Source organism: Scyliorhinus torazame, chromosome 7 (assembly GCF_047496885.1).
Source record: "Scyliorhinus torazame isolate Kashiwa2021f chromosome 7, sScyTor2.1, whole genome shotgun sequence".
Lineage (NCBI taxonomy): Eukaryota > Metazoa > Chordata > Chondrichthyes > Carcharhiniformes > Scyliorhinidae > Scyliorhinus > Scyliorhinus torazame.
The window spans coordinates 252,781,058-252,807,704 of record NC_092713.1 but is presented as its reverse complement, the minus strand read 5'-3'; the positions used below and the strand labels follow the sequence as shown (position 1 = coordinate 252,807,704).

The following is a 26,647-nucleotide window of genomic DNA, read 5'->3' as shown; positions in this document are numbered from 1 at the left end:
GACGACAAGGAAAATTAGGAGAAAGGTTAAGAGGAAATATAACTTAGGAGAGGTTACTGAACGAGGTGTTAAGATTAAGAACAGAGGTAAAAAAGCCAACATAAGTGTACTTTACCTGAATGCTCGTAGTATTCAGAATAAGGTAAAAGAGTTGATGGCGCAAATCATCGTGAATGACTATGATTTAGTGGCCATTACTGAAACATGGTTAAAGGATGGTCACGACTGGGAGTTAAATATCCGAGGGTATCAAACTTTTCGGAAGGACAGAGTGGATGGTAAGGGAGGTGGTGTAGCTCTGTTATTTAAGGATGACATCCGGGCAACAGTAAGGGATGACATCGGTGCTATGGAGGATAAGGTTGAATCCATTTGGGTGGAAATCAGGAATAGTAAGGCGAAAAAGTCACTGATAGGAGTAATCTATAGGCCACCAAATAGTGACATTATGGTGGGGCAGGCAATAAACAAAGAAATAACAGATGCATGTAGAAATGGTACAGCAGTTATCATGGGGGATTTTAATCTACATGTTGATTGGTTTAACCAGGTCGGTCAAGGCAGCCTTGAGGAGGAGTTTATAGAATGTATCCGCGATAGTTTCCTCGAACAGTATGTAATGGAACCTACGAGGGAACAAGCGGTCCTAGATCTGGTCCTGTGTAATGAGACAGGATTGATTCAGGATCTCATAGTTAGGGATCCTCTCGGAAGGAGCGATCACAATATGGTGGAATTTAAAATACAGATGGAGGGTGAGAAGGTAAAATCAAGCACTAGTGTTTTGTGCTTAAACAAAGGAGATTACAATGGGATGAGAGAAGAACTAGCTAAGGTAGACTGGGAGCAAAGACTTTATGGTGAAACAGTTGAGGAACAGTGGAGAACCTTCTAAGTGATTTTTCACAGTGCCCAGCAAAGGTTTATACCAACAAAAAGGAAGGACGGTCAAAAGAGGGAAAATCGACCGTGGATATCTAAGGAAATAAGGGAGAGTATCAAATTGAACGAAAAAACATACAAAGTAGCAAAGATTAGTGGGAGGCTAGAGGACTGGGAAATCTATAGGGGGCAACAGAAAGCTACTAAAAAAGCTATAAAGAAGAGTAAGATAGATTATGAGAGTAAACTTGCTCAGAATATAAAAAGATAGTAAAAGTTTCTACAAATACATAAAACAAAAAAGAGTGGCTAAGGTAAATATTGGTCCTTTAGAGGATGAGAAGGGAGATTTAATAATGGGAGATGAGGAAATGGCTGAGGAACTGAACAGGTTTTTTGGGTCGGTCTTCACAGTGGAAGACACAAATAACATGCCAGTGGCTGATGGAAATGAGGCTATGACAGGTGAGGACCTTGAGAGGATTGTTATCACCAAGGGTGATGGGCAAGCTAATGGGGCTAAAGGTAGACAAGTCTCCTGGACCTGATGGAATGCATCCCAGAGTGCTAAAAGAGATGGCTAGGGAAATTGCAAATGCACTAGTGATAATTTACCAAAATTCACTAGACTCTGGGGTGGTCCCGGCGGATTGGAAATTAGCAAACGTGACACCACTGTTTAAAAAAGGAGGTAGGCAGAAAGCGGGTAATTATAGGCCAGTGAGATTAACTTCGGTAGTAGGGAAGATGCTGGAATCTATCATCAAGGAAGAAATAGCGAGGCATCTGGATGAAAATTGTCCCATTGGACAGACGCAGCATGGGTTCATAAAGGGCAGGTCGTGCCTAACTAATTTAGTGGAATTTTTTGAGGACATTAACAGTGCGGTAGATAACGGGGAGCCAATGGATGTGGTATATCTGGATTTCCAGAAAGCCTTTGACAAGGTGCCACACAAAAGGTTGTTGCATAAGATAAAGATGCATGGCATTAAGGGGAAAGTAGTAGCATGGATAGAGGATTGGTTAATTAATAGAAAGCAAAGAGTGGGGATTAATGGGTGTTTCTCTGGTTGGCAATCAGTAGCTAGTGGTGTCCCTCAGGGATCAGTGTTGGGCCCACAACTGTTCACAATTTACATAGATGATTTGGAGTTGGGGACCAAGGGCAATGTGTCCAAGTTTGCAGACGACACTAAGATAATTGGTAAAGCAAAAAGTGCAGAGGATACTGGAAGTCTGCAGAGGGATTTGGATAGGCTAAGTGAATGGGCTAGGGTCTGGCAGATGGAATACAATGTTGACAAATGTGAGGTTATCCATTTTGGTCGGAATAACAGCAAAAGGGATTATTATTTAAATGATAAAATATTAAAACATGCTGCTGTGCAGAGAGACCTGGGTGTGCTAGTGCATGAGTCGCAAAAAGTTGGTTTTCAGGTGCAACAGGCGATTAAGAAGGCAAATGGAATTTTGTCCTTCATTGCTAGAGGGATGGAGTTTAAGACTAGGGAGGTTCTGCTGCAATTGCATAAGGTGTTAGTGAGGCCACACCTGGAGTATTGTGTTCAGTTTTGGCCTCCTTACTTGAGAAGGGACGTACTGGCACTGGAGGGTGTGCAGAGGAGATTCACTAGGTTAATCCCAGAGCTGAAGGGGTTGGATTACGAGGAGAGGTTGAGTAGACTGGGACTGTACTCGTTGGAATTTAGAAGGATGAGGGGGGATCTTATAGAAACATATAAGATTATGAAGGGAATAGATAGGATAGATGCGGGCAGGTTGTTTCCACTGGTGGGTGAAAGCAGAACTAGGGGGCATAGCCTTAAAATAAGGGGAAGTAGATTTAGGACTGAGTTTAGGAGGAACTTCTTCACCCAAAGGGTTGTGAATCTATGGAATTCCTTGCCCAGTGAAGCAGTAGAGGCTCCTTCATTAAATGTTTCTAAGATAAAGATAGATAGTTTTTTAAAGAATAAAGGGAGTTATGGTGTTCGGGCCCGAAAGTGGAGCTGAGTCCACAAAGGATCAGCCATGATCTCATTGAATGGTGGAGCAGGCTCGAGGGGCCAGATGGCCTACTCCTGCTCCTAGTTCTTATGTTCTTATGACGGTGTTCGGGATGCCATGCCGTGAGAATGTCTCTTTACATGCTTTGGTGACGGTCCATGAGGTGAGGTCTGGCAGCTTCAGCACCTCAGGATAGTTTGAAAAGTAATCGATTATTAAGATATAGTCACGACCATTCACGTGGAATAGGTCAATGCCAACCTTGGACCACGGAGAGGTCTCTAGGTCATGTGGTTCGAGCGTCTCCTTGCTCTGCGCTGGTTGGAACCTCTGACAGGTTTCGCAGTTGAGGACCATGTCCGTAATGTCCTAGTTGATGCCGGGCCAGCAGACAGCTTGCCGGGCCCTGCGTCTGCACTTTTCTACGCCCAGGTGTCTGTCATGAATCTGCCGCAGCACCATGCTCAGGAGACGTAGCGGGATGACTATCCTGTCCAGCTTGAGCAGGATGCCGTCGATCAGCGTCAGGTCGTCCTTGACGTTGTAGAACTGAGGGCATTGCACTTTCTGCCAGCCACTGCTGAGGTTGTGGATGACTCACTGCCTCTTTGGTCGTCTCTTCTCGGATGAGAACGAACTTCTCATCTGTTGCCGGGAGAGTGCTTGCACAGAGTTGTACCTGCAATTCAATGTGCTGTATGATCTCCAGTGGTTCACTGGGTGAGTTGATGGAGCGGAACAATGCATCGGCGATGATGAGCTCCTTGCCAGGTGTGTACACCAAATTGAAATCATACCTCCGGAGTTTGAGCAGAATTCTTTGATCCGTCTCAACAGTAAATGTTGGCAAGCCGTAGACATAATCATGAAATTTGAGGATACCGGTGAGAAGACCTAAACACTCCTTCTCAATCTGCGCATTTCTGGTCTCAGTGGGTGTCATTGCCCGTGACGTGTATGCTACTGGTACCCAGGATGACGTGTCGTCTCTTTGAAGCAACTCCGCCCCAATGCCATCCTGGCTCACATCTGTGGATATCTTGGTCTCTCGGTCTGGGGCAAAGAATGCAAGGACGGGTGCAGTGGTGAGTTTGGCTTTCAGCTCCAGTCACTCCGTTCGGTGCTCCGTCTTCCACTCAAAGGTGGTTGATTTTTTCACCAGGTTGCGTAGGGCCGTGGTGTGTGTGGCCAAATTCGGGATGAACTTGCCAAGGAAATTGACCATTCCCAGGAAGCGCAGTACTGCCTTCTTGTCCTCGGGGACTTTCATTGCCTTGATGGCTTTAATTTTGTCTGTGTCCGGGCACACACCGTGTCGCAAAATCTGATTGCCCAGGAACTTCAGCTTGGATGCCCCAAAACAGCACTTGGACCTGTTTAGCTTGAGGCCATGTTCCTGTATGCGTCGGAATACTTTCTTGAATCACGACACATGTTCCTCTGGGGTTGTGGGCCAGATTATGATATCGTCAACGTGGACACGAACCCCTTCTATTCCCTCCATCATCTGTTCCATGATGTGATGGAAAATCTCTGATACCGAGATGATGCCAAATCGCATTCGGTTGTAGCAGAATCTGCCAAAAGGCGTGTTGAAGGTGCAGAGCCTTCTGCTAGACTTTCAAGTTGGATTTGCCAAAATCCGTGTGATGCGTCCAATTTTGTGTAGAAGCGCGCGTGTGCCATCTCACTCGTGATTTCTTCCCTCTTCGGGATGGGGTAAAGTTGCCGCATAATGTTTTTGTTTAGACCCTTGGGGTCAATGCAGATGCGTAGGTCCCCCAAAGGCTGCTTTACGCACACCATCTAGCTGACCCAGTCGGTTGGTTCAGTGACCTTGGAGATGATGCCTTTTTGCTGTAGACTCGTGAGCTCTGCCTTCAGGCACTCTCTCAGTGGAGCAGGGACTCATCGTGGTGCGTGGACCACAGGCTTGGCATCAGGCCGCAGTAGAATCTTGTACTCGTACGGCAGCGTGCCCATCCCGCTAAATACATCTGGGTACTGGGTTAGGATGTCGTTGATGCTGGCCTGAAGATCCGAATGGGACTGCGTTGTGGTGCAGACCCTTTGAATGAGGTTCAGTTGCTTGCAGGCGTGCGCATCTAGCAGGGACGCCTTGGCTGGTTTAACAATCTCGAAGCGTAAGCTTGCTTGTGTTTGTCGGCTCGACACCTACAGATGGCAGGACCCCAGTGCCTTGATTGCGTTTCCATTGTAGTCCAGGAGTTTGCAGCCAGCTGGAAGGATTGTGGGGGGCTTCTTGATTCTCTTGAAGTCCACCTGTGAAATCAGGTTGGCGGAGGCACCCGTGTCCAGTTTGAACTGGATGGGGCAGTGGTTGACCTTCATCACTGCATGTCATTCATCCTTGGAATCCACGGCCAGGATTGATTGGAATCGCAATGTGTCCGGTGTGGCGTATTCGCACTTCGTAATAATGCTCACTCGTTAAGTGTTGTCCAGGTATTCATCATCTGAATCCATCGCACTGCCTGGATCAGAGTCATGCATTCGGTGTTGCACACTTCTGATGCGCCGCTGTCGGAATTTGGAGCGCTGGCTCCTGACTGGTGGTGCAGATCTGCACATGGCTGCATAGTGGTTTGGTTTCCCACAGTTTAAACAGCGTTTGCCTCTTGCAGGGCAGTTTTTTAAAAAATGGGCGGTGCCGCAGTTCGCACAGGTCATGACGTTGGCGTCATGACGCTCAGTACGTCGTTGCGCATGCGCGGTGCGGTTCTCGGATGTCTGCACCTGCGCAGTACGGTTTTCGGCTGCTTCGTGTTCCCGATCGCATTGCGCATGCGTTGGGCCCCGGGAAGAGCGCGCGAAATGGCCGCTTTTGACAATGTGGAGGCCCAGCATCCGGGAGATTGCCTGAACACTCTCCACCTCGTGGGAGACTTGTTTTTCACTTTCTGACATTTTGTACTGTGAATAGCGATTTTTAGAGTGCTCATGCACAGTACACGTTTCAATCGCGACTGGCAGGGTCATGTGCTTGATTTTCAACAATTGCTCTCGCAGAGGATCAGAGTGGACTCCAAAAACGATTTGGTCTCTGATCATGGAGTCAGTAATATCACCGAAGTTGCAGGATTGCGCTAGCAGTCTAACGTTAGTTAGATAGGAGTTGAAGGATTCGTCTTTACCTTGCACCCTCTGCTTGAAGATGTAGCGCTCGAAGATTTTGTTGGTGTCCACCTCGCAGTGGCTGTCGAATTTGTCCAGGATGGTTTGGTACTTCGTTTTGTCCTGCCCTTCGGAAAAGTGAAAGGAGTTGAAGATCTCTATTGCATGGTCACTCGCAGTGGTGAATAGAAGAGCTATCTTCCGAACATTGGTCGCGCCATTGAGGTTGGATGCTTCCACGTATAGTTGAAATTTCTGATTGAATGATCGCCAGTTGGCACTAAGATTGCCAGTGGTCCTGAGCCGATGAGGAGCCTGAATCTTGTCCATTGTGCCTGTATTCAGTACCTGGTTGTCACAGATCTTGCTGAGTTGAACTAAATAAATTGAACAGTCACTCCTGGTATCATGTTGTTTTATGCTGCTTCGGATAACACAGGCTGCTACTTGATGCAGTATTAACTAAAGGATGCTCCAGACTCTGAAATGAGTTCAACGTGTTTATTGAACTATTAACACAGTTCTCAAATGAGTTCGACTCTCTGCTAATCTAACTGTAGTAACTCAGTCTAACTGTACCAGCTTGCTCTAAGCCACGTGCTGGGGTGTGATGCTGCTGATCAACCTTGTCTAACTCTCTCGATGTCTGTCTGTGGAAAGAGGCAGGGTGTGAGTGCCTTATCCCTTTTCTCGTGTTTATGTCATGCCCACTTGTGGTGATTCCACCTCTGAGTGTCTTGACTGCCCATTGGTTGTGTCCTATTCTGAGCGTTCATTGGTTGCATGTTTGCATATCATGACAAATGGGTGTATCCATTTGGTTCTATGGGAAACCCTGGGTTGAGATTTGAGACTTGGTGGTGCCGGTCCTCCCCTCATCATCCTGTAGTTATATCATGGTTGTCTGTTCTAGCCTGGGCCTGGAGAATAATCTATTGAATCCCTACAATGAAGAAGGAGGCTGTTCAGCCCATCAAGTCTGCACCGCCTGCCAAAAGAGCACCTTACCTAAGGCCACTCCCCCGCCCTATCCCCATAACGCTGCGCATTGATCATTGCCAATCCTCCTAACCTACACATCTTTGGACTGTGACCAGGAAACTAGGGCACCCGGAGGAAACCCACACAGACACAGGGAGAATGTGCAAACTACACATGGAGAGTCACCCAAGGCCGGAGTCGAATTTGGGTTCCTTGTGCTGTGAGGGAGCAGTGCTAATCACTGTGATACCATGCCTGCCTTAAGAGTGTCTTTGCACTGTGAGAATTAGTTGATTTCCCCTTGAGCTCTGGGGTTTTGAGCTCTGGTGTTTTCAGGATATTGTTTTCTTCCTTCTGTCATTTTATTTTGTAGCTATGGGTACAATGCAGGTCTGTGATGTTGCATGTACCTTGTTCTAGTGCAGATCGGTTATATATCTGTGAAGGAAATATATTGGGGATTTCATCCTTGAACATAAAAATCCCTACAGTGCAGGAGGCCATTTGGTCCATCAGATGCGCACCAACCCTCTGAAAGAGCACCCTATCCCTACAACATCGTAACCCCACCTAATCTGCACATTCCTGGACAGCAAGGGGCAATTTTTATCATGGCCAATCCACCTAACCTGGACATCGATGGACTGGATTTATACGTTCTTATTGGTTCCCATTCTTGCATAGACTACTGTTGTGCGCTGCACCTATTGTACATTGTTACACATGGCTATCTTTTTTGTTTTCGTTTGATGCAATTCCTGTAAAAATTGAGAACTCCAATAGAAAGACTTGCCGAATTGTACTTTTGAACCATACTGTTGTCAATTCTATTTAAAAACATAATCGGCACATATTTGCAATGTGTTTGTATTTCACGTGTCAGTATTGGTGACATCACTCAGATTTGAATCAATGACAAGAGTAAACAAAATTGTTCTCAGTTCGACCATGATCACATGGTCTCTTACCTTCTCCGCTAGAATGACACAAGCCTCTTTTCGAGCCGTTTTCTTCCCCATCCCTTACATCGAGGTCACTGCACGCCATAACTAAGATAAAACCAATCTATTCAATAACCCCTTGATCATTTTCAGGAAGGGTTTATAAATGAGATTATGTTGGATTTCAAACCAGCATAAAATAAGCATAAAAGCAGGTGTGTGTATGAAATCAGATTAAAGGATCAAAGCACTGAAGAATTATTCCTGCCACATGCAGAAATCTTTCAAATTTCTGTCCCATTTCAGTGTGCAACAAGTTAAATCCAACATACAAGATGATCCATGTAACCAATCCAGAGAGCCGCACTCAAATTTCATACTTACTCACCACAACTTCACTTCAACCTACCCAATCTCAATAAGTAATTCTATCTTCAGGATCCTTTTACTAATCCTAATTATTGGAAATGATCTAACCACTCACTAAATATTGGTAGATAATAAACTCCAGAACCCAGAATGACGTAGATTCACAAATTATCGGATGAACAAGAAGTGCAGTACGACAGCGTCAACACAAACACAAAAAAGTTGGTGAGTACCTCTAGAAGGAATGCCTTCCTGTCTTGCCACAGTTTCAATCAGCCCCATCAGCAGAAGCAGGGCAACAAATTTAAGCAGTGCCTGAGAACCAGCAATGGCTGAGACTATCGGGAGAATAGAACTCAGATATCAGGCAGAGGGAAAAATCTCAACAAATCTCAATCTCGAAGCTATAATCAGCAGAGTGTGAAGAAGCGAGTATAACTTACCAGGAAGTATTTAGACTATTGGTTAATAGTTTTGATGAACGGGACCTCATAATTGGTAACCTCTCAAGTAAGCCCAGTGTTAGTAAGTACAGGAACAGGAAGAGTGGGCAGCACGGTAGCATAGTGGCTAGCACTGTGGCTTCACAGCTCCAAATCCCAGGTTCGATTCCCTGCTGGGTCACTGTCTGTGCGGAGTCTGCACGTTCTCCAAGTGTCTGCGTGGGTTTCCTCCGGGTGCTCTGGTTTCCTCCCACAGTTTAAAGACATGCAGATTAGGTGGATTGGCCATGCTACATTACCCCAAGTGTCCCAAAAAGGTTAGGTGTGGCTATTGGGTTGGGGGGATAGGGTGGAAGTGAGAGCTTAAGTGGGTCGGTGCAGACTCGATGGGCCAAATGGCCTCCTTCTGCACTGTATGTTCTATGTTCTATGAGTGTACAGGTGAATGAATGGGTGCCGAGGTGGTGCAAAAGTGAGGGATTCAAATTCGTGGAGTATTGGGATCAATTCTGGAGCAGACAGGCCAGGCAGCTACACCACCAATGTCCTTGTGCTGAGGTTAACTCCTGGCAGAGGGAAGAGTTTAAGCTAATTTGGAAGGGAGAGGAGCACCGGGATGCAGCAGCTGAATTGAGAGACAACAACATGCATAGAAGAAGATACAAACAGCAACAGAGCAGGGATTTCTTTTCTTTATTTTTTCATGCGATGTGGGCAATGCCGGTAAGGTTAGCATTTGTTATCCATCCCTAATTGCCCTTGAACTGGGTGGCTTCCTAGGCCATTTTCAGAGGAAGTGTTAAGAGTCAACCACATTGCTGTAAATCTAGATTCACATGTAGGCCAGACCAGGAGAGGATGGCGGATTTCCTTCCTTAAAGGAAAGTGAACCAGATGGGTTTTTACAATAATCGACAATGGTTTCATTGTTGTGTGTATATAATGATGTAAAGGCACCAATCACTCATGCAAACACATTTGTGTTTTTAATTCTAGACATATGTGAACAGAAACAAGAGTACAGAAAGTTTGAAAATGTTGTAATATGCCTTTAAGAGGTAACAGCATGCCTGCATTTTAAGTGCCTAGTATAACAACCATTATTGAACTAGCTTTATATTCCAGATTTATTAATTGAGTGTAAAATCCACCAACTGACGTGATGAGATTTGAACCTATGCCTTCAGAGCAGACTGGGCCTCTGGATTATTGGCCCAGTGACATACACCCCCGTCTTCCCCATATATAGTGTAGAAAGAGCAGTAATTAGATGAAAGAAAAAAGCCAAGCCAATTAACATCATGTCGGATTGTATATTGTGTTAATGCAAGAGTGTTACAAACAAGCTTGCTGGGTACAAGTGCAAATTGCAACATAGGGTTATCATATAATGGAGGCATGACTTAAACATGAGTAGGTATAGGACGTAAACATTCCTGGCAACAATGTACTCAGGAGGGATAGGGAATTTTAGGAGGTGGGAAAGGAGTAAGTGGGGTGACAGTATTGATCAGGAATATCTCAGCTCTACAGGAGATAATTCAAAGACTGAACCTAATTCATTAGAGTTAAGGAACAGAAAATGAGCTATTACATTGCTGGGTGTTTACACTAGACCCCCAATTGTGAACCAGAGATGATAGTGGTACAAATCTGTAGACAATTTTTAAATGTAAAAAGTAGAGCACAAAATATTTTCCCAGTCTGTGTGCGGGTACCTGAAGAGGATAAAGAGAAAGGAGGGTGCCAAATTTCTAAAATGTGTACAGGAGAACTTGGGCTGTGTTGCCAGCCCAATAAGAATGACTCAGTGGTGGATCTAGTTCTGGGGAATAAATTGGGCAAGTGGAGTGTGTTTCAGTGGGAAACATCTGGATTGGAGGTTTAAATGAGGTATGGAAAGGAACAAATAAATCTAGAGGTGAAAATACCCAATTAAAAGAGAGACAATTTCAGTGAATTGAGCGGTCAGCTGGACTGGAAACAAAGATGGGGGGTGCGATCCTCCGATCGCGGGGCAGAGTGTCCGCACCATCGTGAACGCCGTCGCGTTTCATGACGGCGCAAAACGGGCGTGGGCACTAGCGATTCTGGCCCCCACAGGGGACCAGCACGGTGCTGGAGCGGTTCACGCCGCTCCAGCCTCACTTCCTGGCACACACTGGGGTGGCGCCAACCTGCACATGCACAATGGCACCGCGCCAACCCGCGCATGCGCAGTTGGGCCACGCCAACCCGTGAATGCGCGGGCGACTTCTTCAACGCGCCGGCCCCGACGCAACATGGCGTGGGGGTTCAGGGGCCGGCCGCGTAATAAAATAGGGCCAGACCTGGAGAGGCCAGCCCGCTGATCGGTGGGCCCCGATTGTGGGCCAGATCCCATCGGAGGCCCCCCCCCCCCCCCCCCCCCGGGTGAAGAAGCGCCTCTCCCACTCCCACAGGCCACCCCCTGACCCTACGCCCAGGGTTCCCGCCGGCTGCGACCAGGTGTGGACAGCGGCAGCGGGACTCTGCTGTATCTGCACGGCTGCTCAGCCCATCCGGGCCAGAGAATCAGCGGCCCGGCCTCGTACAGCGGCCCACGACCGGCAACGTGCTGGCGCAAATGGAGCCGATTCTCCGCACCTCGGAGAACTGCCCGCCAGCGTCGGGGCGGCGAGGCGAGGTTGCGGCGATTCTCCGGCCTGACGCGGGGCTGGGAGAATCGCGCCCGGGAAATCATTAAATGAGTAACGGTGGGCCTTCCAGGTGGTGATTCATTTGAGGAGGAAACATAGGACATTGGGACATCCAAGGCCACAACTGCCTGGATGACAAAGGGAATATAAGAGAAAATAAAGAAGAAAAAGGCTTATGTCAAAATGTTCGAACCAGAGTAGAAATCAAAACCAGGCAGGATACAGAAAATGTTGGGGGAAATGAAAAGGATTACAGGAGATCAAAGAGAGAGTATAATAAATGATTGAGGGTGAGGGTAATATAAAAGACATCTAAAAAATATCTTCTAAAAAGTAAAAGGATAATTAAAAGAATGGTGGGGCCAACTGAGGACAAAAGAGGTCTGGAGATGGCTGAAAGAGGTACACAAAAGAAAATGATGATGAATCTGTTGCAGCACACCATTTTTGGGGGGAGAACATGGTAAAGACATTGGATTGAATAAAAGTAGATGGAAAGGAGATTTTTAATGGGCTGGAATCACTCAAATTTAATAAGTCACTCAATCTAGATGCATCTTTGGTTGTTTCGGAAGCCAAGGTGGAGATAGTAAAAGCTCTAATCACAACCTTTCAGTCTTCCTTGGCACTGTAAATTCTATGATAATCTATGATGTTAGTGATGCCAGAGGACTAGAGAATTGCAAATAATACACCCAGCTTAAAAAAGGGAAAAGGGAATACCTTCGTGACTAAGGTAAATTAATCTAACATCAGTAGTGGGGAAATTAGTAGACACCATTATCAAAGGAGGGAATGACTTCTTCATTGGAGAAACATGGATAAATAGGAGCAGCCAGCTTGCATTTTTTTTATATAAAGGTACAGCATCCAACTACCCTGATTGAGTTCATTGATGAAGTCACTGGGAGGGTTGATCAAGGTAGTGAAGTAGATGTTCTTTGATGAAGTCACTGGGAGGGTTGATCAAGGTAGTGAAGTAGAGTTGGGTATAAGGACTTTCAAAAGACATTTTAAAAGACTTAGTCCGAAAATATAAACACATGGGATTAAAGGGACAGTGTAATTTGGGTACGTAATTGGCAAAGGAATGACAGAGATTATTAAAGGCAGAAATTATTAATGAACATAGGTCTTTCAGACCAACGTGATGTATGCATTGGGATTCCCCCAAGAATCATCAGTGTTAAGACCACTGTATTTGTTATTAAATAAAAATGGCTTGCATGTGTGTACATAAAGTGAAATTTTGAAATTTGTAGATGATGACAAGACCTGGCAACATAGTAAATATGGAGCAGGATAGAAGACTTCAGGAGGACAGACTACTGAACTGGAAAGACAAATAGCAGATGAGATTTAATGCAGATAATTGTAAAGTGATGCACTTTGGGAGAACTGATAAGGATATCTGTATATCCTAAATGGTAGTATTTTGAGGGTTTGCAAGAACATAGGGACCAGGGATTCAAATTTACAAATCCTTGAAGATGGCAAGGCAATAAAGCTAAAATGTATGGGATACCTGGCTTTGCAAATAGGGTAGTTGAATACAAAAGCAAAGAAGCCACTGTTAAACATCACGAAACACTGGTGAGGCATCTGCTGGAGCATTGAGTATATTTCTGGGTACCACACTTTCTGAAGGATGCCAAGATAAAAGGAGGATATTTGGGACAATGGACTTTAGTTACGTGGAAAGATTGCTAATTAAACATCTTTTGGCTTTTTGTGGCCATCAATAATCAAATACAAAATGTTTCAATTTTACAACTTATTGCAAGTCAGAACCTATCTCAGCCAAGGAATATTAACTTTTAAGGACACTTGTCCTTACAGTTAAATTCAATTGCCTCACTTTTTAAAAATCACGCCCACAGCTATTCATTGCATTAAAAATCAACGTTATTCCATCATTAAATTACATTATTCCCTGCAATAAGTCGGCAGTTACGTTTTCTTTTGAATAAATTCTCATCTGCTAATCGCTGACAGGGAGTTAAATGTGAGAATGCTTATGTTGGGAGTGGCAGAGGAAAACTTCAAGATCAACCATAAACTCGAATAAGTCTCCGCCAGTATAACGCCAACAGTCCAAATCTCCATTAATATTAATCTCTACGTTTTCTATAATATTTAAAGCTAGCGTATTTATTGGCGAGATGATGAGAACCGTCATTTCAATCATGCGTTATACCATCACATGTAGAATTTAATGCTGCAATGTACACTGTGAGTTTCGGCAGGGAAGGGGTTAATATGTGAAGGAGGGAGTTCGCTTGTTGCGGAAGGCGTGCTGGAATGCCGCTTACCAGCCCATCACAGTTACTGATGGCGACCGAAGCCCCCGGTACATCAGTGATGTCTCCGGAGTAGACGCAGTCTCCATGCAGAGGCTCCTTGCGAGTGACATTACCGTCCCGCCACTCCACCGTCGCTCGAGGTGCCACCAGCCTGGAGTTGAGCTTCAGCCGGAGGTGAAACTGCTGTCCGAACACGGTGACATTGTAATACAACTGGCCGTCAGCTGGAGCTTGCTGGAAACTCCCACTGTGCCTTTTAGACCGTCTTTTGCCAGATGCTGACACAGCATGGGATAGAAATCTCCCCTGTACATCTGTGCTGCTTGGAGTCATCAGCTCATAGTTGTCCAATTTCTCCTGAAGTAAATCTGCAATTAAGAGGCGCAACAAAAAAAACGCGGTGAACTTTCAAAAGCGACGTCTGCAATCACACCATCAAAACAAGGAGTTCATATGTTAAGTGTAATATTTACACATCTCGGCTCTTAACTTCACAGCTGCACAGCCTCACTGGCATGGGCATTGGCAAATCGATACGATGCGTAAAATTGTACCAATGTTGTATCAATTTCGCAGTAACAAACTTAGTCCCGGATACAATCAAAGAGTCAGAGGCAGGAGATACACAAATGCCACTGCGATCTCCAGGAAAATCCCGCTCCAATTGGTGTCGCTTATTCTTTTTTTTTAAGTATTGGAGATCAGACAAGGAGAGCGAGTGAAGGAAGCCCCCCCCCCCCCCCCCACACACACATACAAACATACCTGTATACTGAGCGAGGTAAAGACCGTCAGCTCCGAGGAAGGCTACAAGGGCAAAGTACAGCGTTCCGCACAAGTAATCCATCGCACGCTCCAAAGTGTCACAAACTTGTTGGGGTTTCGCATTAAAGTTGAGCGCCTGCTGGAGACTGCGGCTCCGGGCGGTGCCAGAGCAGCGGCGGCAGGGGGGGGGGGGGCGGGCGCTGCTGCCGGCAAGCGCTGCCTCAGTGTCTCGTTCAACCAGTCCCTTAACTCTGTGTCACTGGATCGGAGGCAGCGAACCAGAGGCCGGGAGGTTGGGAGAAATATTGAAAGCACAACATGAAGTCACTGTGATTGACAGATCGCGGCCACTGCACCGAGAGAAAGAATACGGGAGGAGGCAGTTTGGGCTCCACCACGTGTACATCTAGATCCTGCGAAGAAGCAGAAGATTTCAATGATCTTGTGTGAGAAGTTGAGAATTCCGCTTCCTTCCACTCCAGACTGCTTGAGCAAGGGCTCCCTCTAGGTTCGAGTGGAGAAGCCACCCAAAAGATTCTACCAAAAAAGCTACACCGATACTGGATAAAAACTGAAATCGCTGGAAAATCTCAGCAGGTCTGGCAGCATCTGTGGTGCTCCGAACAAGTGAGTTACCCGGACTCCAAACAAACTCTTGTCTCTGTCCCCGCAGATGCCATGATGTGGTTTATTTCAGCGTTTTCTGTCAGTCAGATTTTCAGCGTCGGCAGCATTTTGCTGTCACACAAATGTGGGATCTGACCAGGTCGTCAGATCTATGTATAATAAAAACAGAAACTCAGCAGGTCTGGCAGCATCCCTGGAGACAGAGGCAGAGTTCACCTTTCAGCTCCATGTGACCCTTCTACAGGACTGACGAGGGATAGAAAGGTGATGAATTATATAGTCGGAGAGGTCAGGGATAGGGCAGAGCTAAGGAGAGATTGACAAAGATGTCATAACATAAGAAAAAGGGGGGCATTGAGGATTAAGTAAATGCTAATAGAATTATAGAATCCCGACTATGCACGAGGCCATTTGGCCCATCGAGTCTGCACCAACCCTCCGAAAGAGCACTCTACCTAGGTCCACTCCCCTGGCCACCCTGCCCTACCTCATATCCTAACCTGCACATCCCCCGGGACACTAAGGGGCAATTTAGCAGTGCCAATCCCCCTACCCTGCACATCTTCGGACTGTGGGAGGAAACCGGAGCACCTGGAGGAAACTCACGCAGGCACAGGGAGAATGTGCAAACTCCACACAGTCACCCCAGGCCAGAATCAAACACGGGTCCCGAGCACTCTGAGGCAGCAGTGCTAACTAAAGTGCCACTGTGCTGCCCATAGTGGCATGAAGGTAAGATAGGAGATCAAAGGTCGATGCTCAATGGGAGCAAAACTGAAAAACAAGGGACAGGTGGCTCTGTGGGGGAGGGGTGTCGTTGTGTTGGGGCAAACTATGAGAACCAAAAAAGAAAAAGCACGTTCAGATGGAGGGGAAAGTTCATAGGCTAAAGTTGTTGAACTCAATGTTGAGTACAAAAGGCTGTAACATGCGTAATCGGAAGATAAGATTTTGTTCTTCTAGTTTGCATGGGGCATCACTGGAACATTGCAGTAGGCCAAGGCCAGATATGTGGGCATGAGAGCAAGCTGCTGAACTCAAATGGAAAACGACAGTAAGGTTGGGGTCACATGTGCAGAAGGAGCGAAGGAGTTCTGCAAAGCAGTCACTCAGTCTGCATTTAGTCTCCCCAATGTAGAGAAGACCACATTGGGAGCAGGGAATACAGTAGAGCACATTGAAGGAAGTGCAACTGAAATGTTGCTTCAGCTGAAAGGAGTGTTTGGGCGCTTGGACAGTGAGGAGGTAAAGGGACAGATGTTGTGCCTTCTGCAAATGCATGGGAAGGTGCCGTGGGAAGGGGATAACAGGCTGGGAGCGAAGGAGGAGTTGACCAGGGTGTCAATGAGGGAGTGGTACCTGTGGAGTGCTGACGGGGGGCATTGAGGGAAAGATGCATTTAGTGGTGGCATCATGCTGGAGTTGGCAGAAATGGTGGAGGATGGTCTTTTGAATGCAGAGGCTGGTGGTGTGAAAAGTGAAGACATGAGGAGCCCTGTCATGGTTTTGGGAGGAGGGGAAGGGCTGAGGTGTGGGGGATGGTTCAGACACGGTTGAGAGCCCTGTCGACCACAGTGGGCGGGGGGGGGGGGGGGGGGGGGGACCTCAGTTGAGGAAAAAGGAAGATATGTCAGAAGCACTGTTTTTGAAGGTTGCACCATTGGAGCAGATGTGACGGAGGGGAGAAACTGGAAGAATAGGATGGAGTCTTTACAGGAAGCTGTAGTTGAGGGAGCTGTGGGAGTCGGTGGGTTTGTAATGAATATTAGTGGTCAGTCTATCACCAGAAATGCAGACAGAGAGGCCAAGGAAGGGAAGGAAAGTGTTGAAGATGGACCATGTGAAGGTGAAAGGGGTGGAAATTGGAAACAAAATTGATAAATCTTTCCATGTGTAGACGTGAGCATGAAGGGGCAACAATAAAGTAATTGATGAAATAGAAAAAGAGTTGCGAGAGCAGACCTGAGTTGGACTGGAACAAGGAAAAACCCACAAAAGACAGATATTACTGGAGCCCATAGCCACACCTTTTATTTGCCCAAAGTGAGATAAGTTATAGGAGAAACTGTTGAGTGAGAGAACAAGTTCAGCCAGGCGGAGGAGAGTGGTGGTGGATGGGGATCATTCAGGTTTCTGCTCAAGGAAGAAGCGGAGAGCCCTGAGATGCTGCTGGTGAGGGATGGAGGTGTAGAGAAATTGGACATCCATTGTGAAGAGGAGGCAGTTAGGTCCGGAAACTGGAAATTGTGGATGTGTCATAAGGCACCAGAGGAATCGTGAACATCAGTGAGAAGTGATTGGACAAAGGGAGTGAGAATGGAATTGAGAAAGGAAGAAATGAGTTCCATGGGGCAGGAACAGGTTGCGATGAGTGGTCTACCTGGGCAGTTCTGTTAGTGGATTTTGGGAAGAAGGTAGAAGCGGACTGTGCAGAGTTGGGATCTATGAGGCTAGAAGATATGGAGGGAAGATCTCCAGAGGCGGAGGTCAGTGATCATCCTGGAAACAAAGGCTTGAATCTATATCTGAAACAGTCCCAAATCTTTGAATGATATCATTTATGTTGTTCAACTTTAAAAGAAGGGAAATGAAATGTTAGGAATTTGGAAAATAAATTACAATCTTTAAATTTAGGCTTGTTGAGTTTCTTTAGGGCAGCGTCTAAATTTCCAAACTCATTGATTTCAAAAAGGGACAAACTCAGCTCACAATAACTGTGAGAGCTGCCTTCTTTTGGGTCTGGACATAGCTGGGATCCGACTCTTAACCTACTGGCTCCCCAGTGTCAGATTTGGGAGTACGCCAAAGATGCACTAGGCAATCCATTTTGGAAGTTCCCACATACCCCCACAGGGCTAACTTCCCCTGGACAATTGTGCTGAGCTGGGAACCATCTGACAAAGTGATCTAAATCTCCAACCTCAGGTGGTTCTGCCAGTTTTACCCTCAAAGTTACTCTGGAAGAGTTAGAGGGAAAAATATAATTTCTAACTTCAGCCTAACTATTTTAAAGATGCAGACCGAGCCCTGCAGGCGACAACCTCCCACCCTGGACGCCTCCCCCCCCCCAACAGGGATGGGCCTGGGCAAGGTGCTCTTTCAGAGGATCGGCGGAGACTCGATGGACCAAATGGCCCCCCTCTGCACTGTAGGGATTCTATGGATTCCATGGATTCTTCAACCATTGCAGAGGACCCCCCCCCCCCACCACATCACCCCCACACCGACCCCCCATGGACCTCACACCAACCTCCCAGGTAAACCCCCAAACCCTCACCCAACAGATCAACCCCCCGACAACTGACACTCTCGCCAACCCGCCCCAACATGGGACACACTACCCACCAGCCCGATCGGACACCGCTCCCCGCCTTCCCCCCCCCCCCCCCCCCCCCCACCGCTGCCGGCCTGACTGCACACTACCCCCAACCCCCTACCTTTTAAGGGGCAATCCACCTACACTGCACATCTTTTGGGCTGTGGGGGTGAAACCCACGCAGACATGCTAACCACTATGCCACCGTGTCACCCTCTATAACCCCCTTCCCTTCCTGACCCGACATGACACATAGAACATCCACCCGCTGATGTCTGAACCGCCACACCCACATCCCATTCACTTACCTTTGAAGCATACCTTCACCTCCTTTTCAGTGGTCCTTTACCTGCTTTATGGCGGCTATTGCTGCGAAAAGGGGGACTGTGCACCTTTGCTCCACTCCATTTACACCTCGCTGCTGGAGCCCCTGGGGCTGCTTCATTGTTTCAGTCTCACCCAGCTTGAATGAGGAAGGTCGGGCAAGACAGGGGCTTTGTAATTCATGTGACAATAAGTTACTACGAAATGGCAATTCGCTGATGATTGCTACTCCGAGGAAGGTACGGATCAGAAAGTCTTGAAGAAACTTTAGTGATGTATTCGCCCTTTCTCCTACATTATTGTTATAACCCCCATGAGGACCATGGGGAAACAATCATTGATCTCCCTGTGGGACTCATGGAATACGAACTCCCTAGGTAGGGGGCTGAGGCCAACCCCTGGGGCTTTTTAAGGCAGGAGGTAAAAGCAGGCCCAACTCAGGACCCGGTCAGACCTATCCTCCCAGCGAGATCTGCGAGCACTGGGAGTGAGATGCTGCGCTAAGCATGTCATTGTAAATGTGTAAATAAATTCACGTTCGTTAACAACAGCTTCCTTATGAGTTATTATAGTTTTACCAGTTCATATAGTGATTGTCAACTACATTTGAATTTTTCAATTTACAGTGCTGTCTGAGAGATTTCCAAGGCAGGAGAAGTGATGCGTGAAGCCAGAATGTTGTGTTAACTCTTTGGGGTGTTAATGCAAATTACTCTGATGAAGGGCACACCTCTTCACAAGCAGCACTCATAGTACTACAGAGGAAATACTGTCTAGCCATACTCCCATCTAGTCATACTCCTCCAACATAGTGCTGAATTCTCTCTGGCACCCTCATCCTGCCCATTTTCTGCAAATGTTTAGACTAATATACTGAGTAGATACATTTTCTCTGGAGAGTTACTGATCGAATGTACTCTCCTCAGAACTGACACTAAAAGTCTTCTGAATTGCCTTGGTATTTGACTATTAAATAGATTCTACGAGATCAGGACATTCAACCATATTACGGACATTAATTGCAGTGAAATCCAATTTTTATGGGATAATAATAATCTGCAATGACAGATACAAACTCAAAACTTATGCTTGCATACAAGAAAAGTTGAATGCAACTTGTCCTAACAATTCTGTTGTTGTAGATCAGGCCCTTCTGGGATTTGCAAATCACAAGTTTAATGAGTTCTCAATCATGCCATGAAAACAAACATGCATTTATATTGTGTCTTACCACATCCCAAAGCACATGAAGCCAGTGGAGTGTTTCTGAAGTGCAGACACTGGTAGGAACACATGGCAGCCTTAACTGCACAAAAATCAAATCCATGAATGACCAGTTAATCTGTTTTGATTGACAGGCATAGTGAGAACTAGGAGAGTTTGAGAAATCGCTGCTCTTCTTTACGGTCATAGAATCTTTACATTCACCTGAATGTGCAGAAGGAATCACTATTTAAAATCTCAAAATTACACCTCTGGCAGTGCCATAATAATCCCTCAGTACTACACTACAGTTTCAATCAAGATTGTTCGCTAATATCCGTAGAGAAGATTGAATCCACAGCCACTGACTCAGAGATAAATCTGCTGCCTTCTGGTAAAAGGTCACACTTTAGATCAGGGTTTTTCAAAGTGCAGGTCGTGGCCCGCGGGTGGGTCGTGGGCGAGTGTCAGAGCGATTGGTCGCGTCGTCCTGCAGTAGTCCCAATCGTGGGAAAAGCACCCCATGGCCGCTACCGACTATTACGTTTAGAATGGCGGTCGCTGCGCCTTTTAAATGAAAATATACGGGGTGGTACAGTGGTTAGCACTGCTCCCTCACGGCGTTGAGGACCCGGATTCAATCCCTGCCCTGGGTCACTGTCCGTGTGGAGTTTGCACATTCCCCCCATGTCTGCATGGGTCTCACCCCCACAACCCAAAGATGTGCAGGGTAAGTGGATTGGCCTTGCGAAATTGCCCCTTAATTGGAAAAAATTGGTTACTCTAAATTTATGGGGAAAAAATAAAATAAATGAGGCTGTGTGGAGTCTTCCAGTTAGAAGTGGCAACAGAGAGCGGGTCATGTGCCCTGCACATCCACCGGACACAAAACACCTTTCTTGTACGTGCTTTTAGCGCCAAACCACAGAGCAGAGTTGCTTTCATTTTTTGAGTTGCTGGCAAGAGGATTGTGAAGATGGATTGTTTTTTGAAAAGTAAGAGAAGGCTCAAATACCTATCAGGCAGGTGCTAACAACTTAATCGGAGCTCCAGGGCATTTGGTTCACAGTCTACAAAGAAGAAACTTAACTTGGGAACAAAGCAACATAAAGATGATTTCTTGAAGCATGGTTTTGTCAATTGTGCCAATATAAATCAGGATGCAAAGGCCATGGGCGGGATTCTCCGTTTTGCCGGCGCCCGGGGTTTCCCAATGGCGTGGGGCTGCCCCACAATGGGAAACCCCATTGACCGGCCAGCGTAACGGAGAATCCCTACGGCGGGTCGAGGCAGAAATGTGGCGGGGCGGAGAATCCAGCCCCATGTGTGTTATATGCAGTGAAGTACTTGCAAATTACAGAAGTTTCAGATTTTGAAAGAGAAGTGATGGGTGAAAAATTCCTTTTATGGTTGAGACCCCAGAGTCAGTCATTAACTTACTGCTGACTCCAAATTAAAAGACCATGCTGCTGTAGCTGACCTGTGATATCACATTAAAAACACGCCAAAGGCCCATAAGGATGCCAGCATTCTGGGGAAGCATCACCCAGGAGTATCCAGTGCTGAGAAAAACAAGCATTTTGTTGCCATTGATCATCATGACGACCTGTCTGTGCGCGGTTGGATTTTCTGTTTTTAGAAAGATGAAGACAGCACAAAGGAACTGGCTGACATCTGCACCTGACATGCACATTGCCCTCTCCTCCTTTAAACCTGATTCAAATGAGATTGTGAAGACCAAGCAGGCTCCCCTCTCGCATTAAAGGTAAATGAACCTTTAACGTCGGCTGGCATGGGTCGCGAAGGTCGGTCCTTGGGCAAAAGTGGATCCCAGGAAATAAAGTTTGAAAAACACTACTTTACATGATATTAATTAGGAAGCCTAACATGGATTTTTCCTGTGCATTTAAGATACTTATTTCCACAGGAGCGGGTAGGGGTAGAAAAAGATGTAATAGTGGTTTCAAAATTATGAAGGGTTTTGTAAAGGACAATAGGAAAAGATTATTTGCCCTAGTTTGGAAATCAGTGACAAGGGAGTCATCAGTTTTAAATTGCCATTCAGAGATTGAGGAGAGGTTAAGGAGAAACGTCTTTTATACAGAGCTTGTTGGAGCATGGAATGCTGATTGGGTAGGCAAGACAGAGAACATTTTACATTTAAGGTGTGAATTAGATACACATTTGAAGCAGAAGAAGAACTATGGTAGCAGTATGGACAAGATCGGACAATTAGCATCTTTCTATACTGTAATAAATAGTTGTGTGGTTCATTATTAGCTCCAAGCAGAACATAGCAATAAAATGTTGAAGTTTTAACAGCACACTATAGTCCTAATTACTGCTAAACAGCCTTATTAGCCCTGAAAGGACAGTTCAACATTTGCTGAATATCAGACTTCTTCATTGTCCACATTGACTCTTACCAACTTTTACAGATGCACCATAGAAAGCATCCTATCAGGCTGCATCACAGCCTGGTATGGCAACTGCTCGGCCCAGGACCGCAAGAAACTTCAGAAAGTCGTGAACACCGCCCAGTCCATCACACAAACCTGCCTCCCATCCATTGACTCCATCTACACCTCTCGCTGCCTGGGGAAAGCGGGCAGTATAATCAAAGATCCCTCCCACCCGGCTTACTCACTCTTCCAACTTCTTCCATCGGGCAGGAGATACAGAAGTCTGAGAACACGCACGAACAGACTCAAAAACAGCTTCTTCCCCACTGTCACCAGACTCCTAAATGACCCTCTTATGGACTGATTTCATTAACACTACACCCTGTATGCTTCATCTGATGCCAGTGCTTTTGTAGTTACATTGTATATGTTGTGTTGCCCTATTATGTATTTTCCTTTATTCCCTTTTCTTCTCATGTACTTAATGATCTGTTGAGCTGCTCGCAGAAAAATACTTTTCACTGTACCTCGGTACATGTGACAATAAACAAATCCAATCCAATCCAATTATGATCAGAAATCCTGCTAATTTTAATTTCAAAGAAATGTTTATGATATTTTGTTTTGAAATATTTTTATTAGTGTTTTCCAGTTTTTACAGAGTAACAGCTCATGTGTGTCTGGTATTTACAAACAGGTTTGTGTCTTAATAACAACGGTTTTTACATGAGGTCCTCCCTCCCCCTCTCTCCCGTCTCCCTTCACTCATTGGTAGTTTAGTTCGCTTAGTGTTGCCGTCTGCCCTGGGTGCTCCGTATTTTGCTCCACTTCTTTCTACTGGAGCTTTTAGATTTTATTGTTGAGGATTGGGGGGTTCTGCGTGTTGCTTCCCTCCTCCCCTTGTCCTCGTGCTTCGGTTTGTGCTTCCCTTGGGTTCCCTTCTCCCCCCTCCCCGCTCTGCCCTATTTTCTTGTGTTTGCCTTCTCTTGTCTTCCATCCTCTCTCCCGTCCCCCCGTCCCGTCCCGTCCCGCCCCCCACCCCCCCACCCCCCCCCCCCCCCCCCACCCCCCTCTTCCTAGTCGCTGTTGGCCTTGAACAGGTCTTGAAACAGGCTGGTGAATGGCCCCCTATACTTTTTGGTAGCCCTCGTCCGACCCTCGAATGGTGTTTTTGATCTTCTCCAGCTGGCGCAATTCCGACAGGTCTGCCAGAAAGTCTGCAGCTGTGGGTAGTGCTGCCGATCGCCAGCCGAGCAGGATTCTCTGGCCTGCGATTAGGGATGCAAAAGCCAGAGCGTCGGCCCTCTTCCCCATATGAAGATCTGGCTGGTCTGATACTCCGAATACTGTCACTCTCGGGCACATCTCCACCCTCACCCCGACAACCTTGGACATTGCCTCCAACAAGGCTGTCCAGAACCCGACCAGCCTGGGGCAGGCCCAGAACATGTGGGCGTGGTTGCACGGGCCTCACTGGCACTGTTCATATTTGTCCTCCATCTTCGGGAAGAACCTGCTTATTCGGCTTCTGGTTAGGTGAGCTCTGTTCACCACTTTAAACTGCATGAGGCTTTTTGTGGCCGCAGGAGGAGGTGGAGTTGGCTCAGTGCTTCGCTCCAGAGTGCCCAACCCACTTCTGTCCCCAATTCGTCCTCCCACTTCCGCCTACCTTCATCCAGTGGGAGTCTTGCCCTGTCTAACAACCATCCGTATACATTCCCACAGTCCCCCCCCTTCCTTACTGTTTGTGTTGATTAGTTTCTCCAGCAGAGTGTCTCTCGGGACCCTGGGGTATCTTGCCATCTCCTTGTGGAGACAATGTTTAATTTGGAGGTGCCTGAGCTCCTGTCCAGTCAGCAGATCCAGGCCCTCCGTCAGCTCGTCCAAGGTCGCGAGTCTGTCCCCTACGTAAAAGTCCCAGACCACTAGCGTCTCCCCATCTTGACTCCATTTTTTAAAGGTGGCGTTAAGCATGGCTAGCGGGAAATTGTGGCTGCCGTAGATAGAGATCATGGGGGACATCTCGGTTCAACCAAAATGCTGCCTCTTTTGGTTTCACGTCTTCAGTGTGGCTACCAGCACTGAGCAAGATGTGTACTTTGTTGAGGGGGGATGGGAGCGTTGCCGTGGCAAGGGTCGAAGGGTCGTTCCCTTGCAGGAGGATTCCTCCAGCCTCACCCATTCCATGTTTGATTCTCATATCCATCTCCTCAACCTCTTGCCAGTGGCTGCCTAGTGGTAGTACTGTAGATTCGGCAGAGACACACCACCCATGTTTTTCCTCCTTTGCAGTGTCGACTCAGGGATCCACTGGTTCACACACACACACAAATGCCCTACACACACACACACAAATACAAATGCCACACACACACACACACACACGCACACAAATGTCACACACACACACTCACACACAAATGCCATTTTGTCTACTTTGTGGAAATAGGTGTTGGGGATGAAGATTAGTATGGATATCAACAGGAAGAGGAACCTCGGCAGTACATTCATTTTGATCATCTGCACTCTCCCCGCCAGGGAAAAAGGGATTGCATCCCAAATCTGTAGGTCCTTTTTACTTCCTCTGCCAGAGGATCTGTGTCCAGTCATGGGCTCTCTGGATCCCCAGGTAGCAGAATTTGTTTCAGGGTAGTTTGAATGGTAGTCCCCCCAGCTCTGTCCCTCCCCCATTCGGGCTCACCGGGAATGCCTCACTCTTGCCCAGGTTGAGTTCCAAACTCTCTCAGAAGTTGCATGATTGCTCTCAGGCCATTCTGTGGGTCCAAGACGTAGAGGAGCAGGTCGTCCATGTAGTGATATGTATACATGATGGTATATAAAGAGTTAATGACTACATCATAGTATAAGACAAACACTAGATGGCAGCACTAGATTCATGTATAAACAAGTGAACACAAAGGATCTTGGGTCTCTTCGAGTGACCAGACAGTAGTTAGAGAGAGTTAGTAGATAGTTTAACACGTGCAGTTAAATATAGTTAATACTTGTTCTGAATTAGTTTATCACCAGTTATAGTTCTGTAAGAGTGAACAAACTCACCATTATTTAATTCGTTATTCATTAAACTTATTTTGCTTTAAATTGAAGATTGTTAGTTTCTTTAGAATCTAACCATCAGACCATTCTGGACGTACAGCAAAGAGTAACGACATATTACAAACAAGTAATATAACATGGTACCAGGATTTGGCTTCAGTAAATTAGCTAGAATAATACAGTAAGCTCAGAAAAAGCTGCTATTTGACTCGAGATGCATCGCAGCAAACAAAACCTTCAAAGACAAACACCTCGATGGACAAAGTTCAAGCTCCTCGACACCTAAGGATAACCGGTAATTTGAATGCAAACTGGAAGCTGTTTATTTTATTTTTTTTAAATTAAATTTACAGTACCCAATTATTTTTTTTCCAATTAAGGGATAATTTGGCATGGCCAATCCACCGAACCTGCACATCTTTGGGTTGTGGGGATGAAACCCATGCAGACATGGGGAGAATGTGCAAACTCCACACGGACAGTGACCCAGGGCCGGGATTCGAACCAGGGTCCACAGCGCCGCAGTCCCAGTGCTAACCACTGAGCCACCCCTAACTGGAAGCTGTTTAAACTGCAATTTCAAATTTATCTGGAAGCATCAGATTAAAAAAAACATTTTTTTAAATTTAGAGTACCCAATTCAGTTTTACCAATTAAGGGGCAATTTAGCGTGGTCAATCCACCTACCCTGCACATCTTTGGATTGTGGGGGTGAAACCCACGCAAACACGTAGATAATGTGCAAACTCCACACGGACAGTGACCCAGAGCCGGGATCGAACCTGGGACCTCGGTGCCGTGAGGCAGCAGTGCTAACCACTGCGCCTCCGTGCTGCCTGGAAGCATCAGATTTAACTAATGCTACCGATGCTCGCAAAATTGCACTGCTTTTAACTGTGGCTGGTCAACATGCAATAGAAATTTATAACTCTTTTCAACATTCTGTTGATCAGGACAAAGCTAAGTTTGATGTTATTCTCAACAAATTTGACAACCACTGTAAGATCCAGACAAATGAGACATTCGAACACTTCATTTTCACAAAAGATTGCAAAACAAGGGGGAATCGTTGAATAGCTTTGTAACAGATCCGAGACTGCTAGTACAATCCTGTAACTTTTCAGCACTGCTTGATTCTTTAATTCGGGACAAAATAGTGTTTGGTATCAATGATGAGCATTGGAAAGATTACTGAGACAAAAGGATTTAAT

General features: G+C 46.3%; 1 protein-coding gene across 1 annotated transcript in view; it reads right to left on the bottom strand.

The window, feature by feature from the left end:
* LOC140426956 (A disintegrin and metalloproteinase with thrombospondin motifs 2-like) overlaps nt 1–14,695 on the bottom strand; it is a 365,539-nt gene extending 350,844 nt beyond the window's left edge. Inside the window, exons 1-2 of the mRNA XM_072512267.1 lie at nt 14,508–14,695; nt 13,752–14,110 (exon numbers count right to left, since the gene is read on the bottom strand). Coding sequence (XP_072368368.1) covers nt 13,752–14,110; nt 14,508–14,589 — 441 coding nt within the window. The 5' untranslated portion in view covers nt 14,590–14,695. The remainder of the gene's footprint in view (nt 1–13,751; nt 14,111–14,507) is intronic.
* Nucleotides 14,696–26,647: the final 11,952 nt, after the last annotated feature.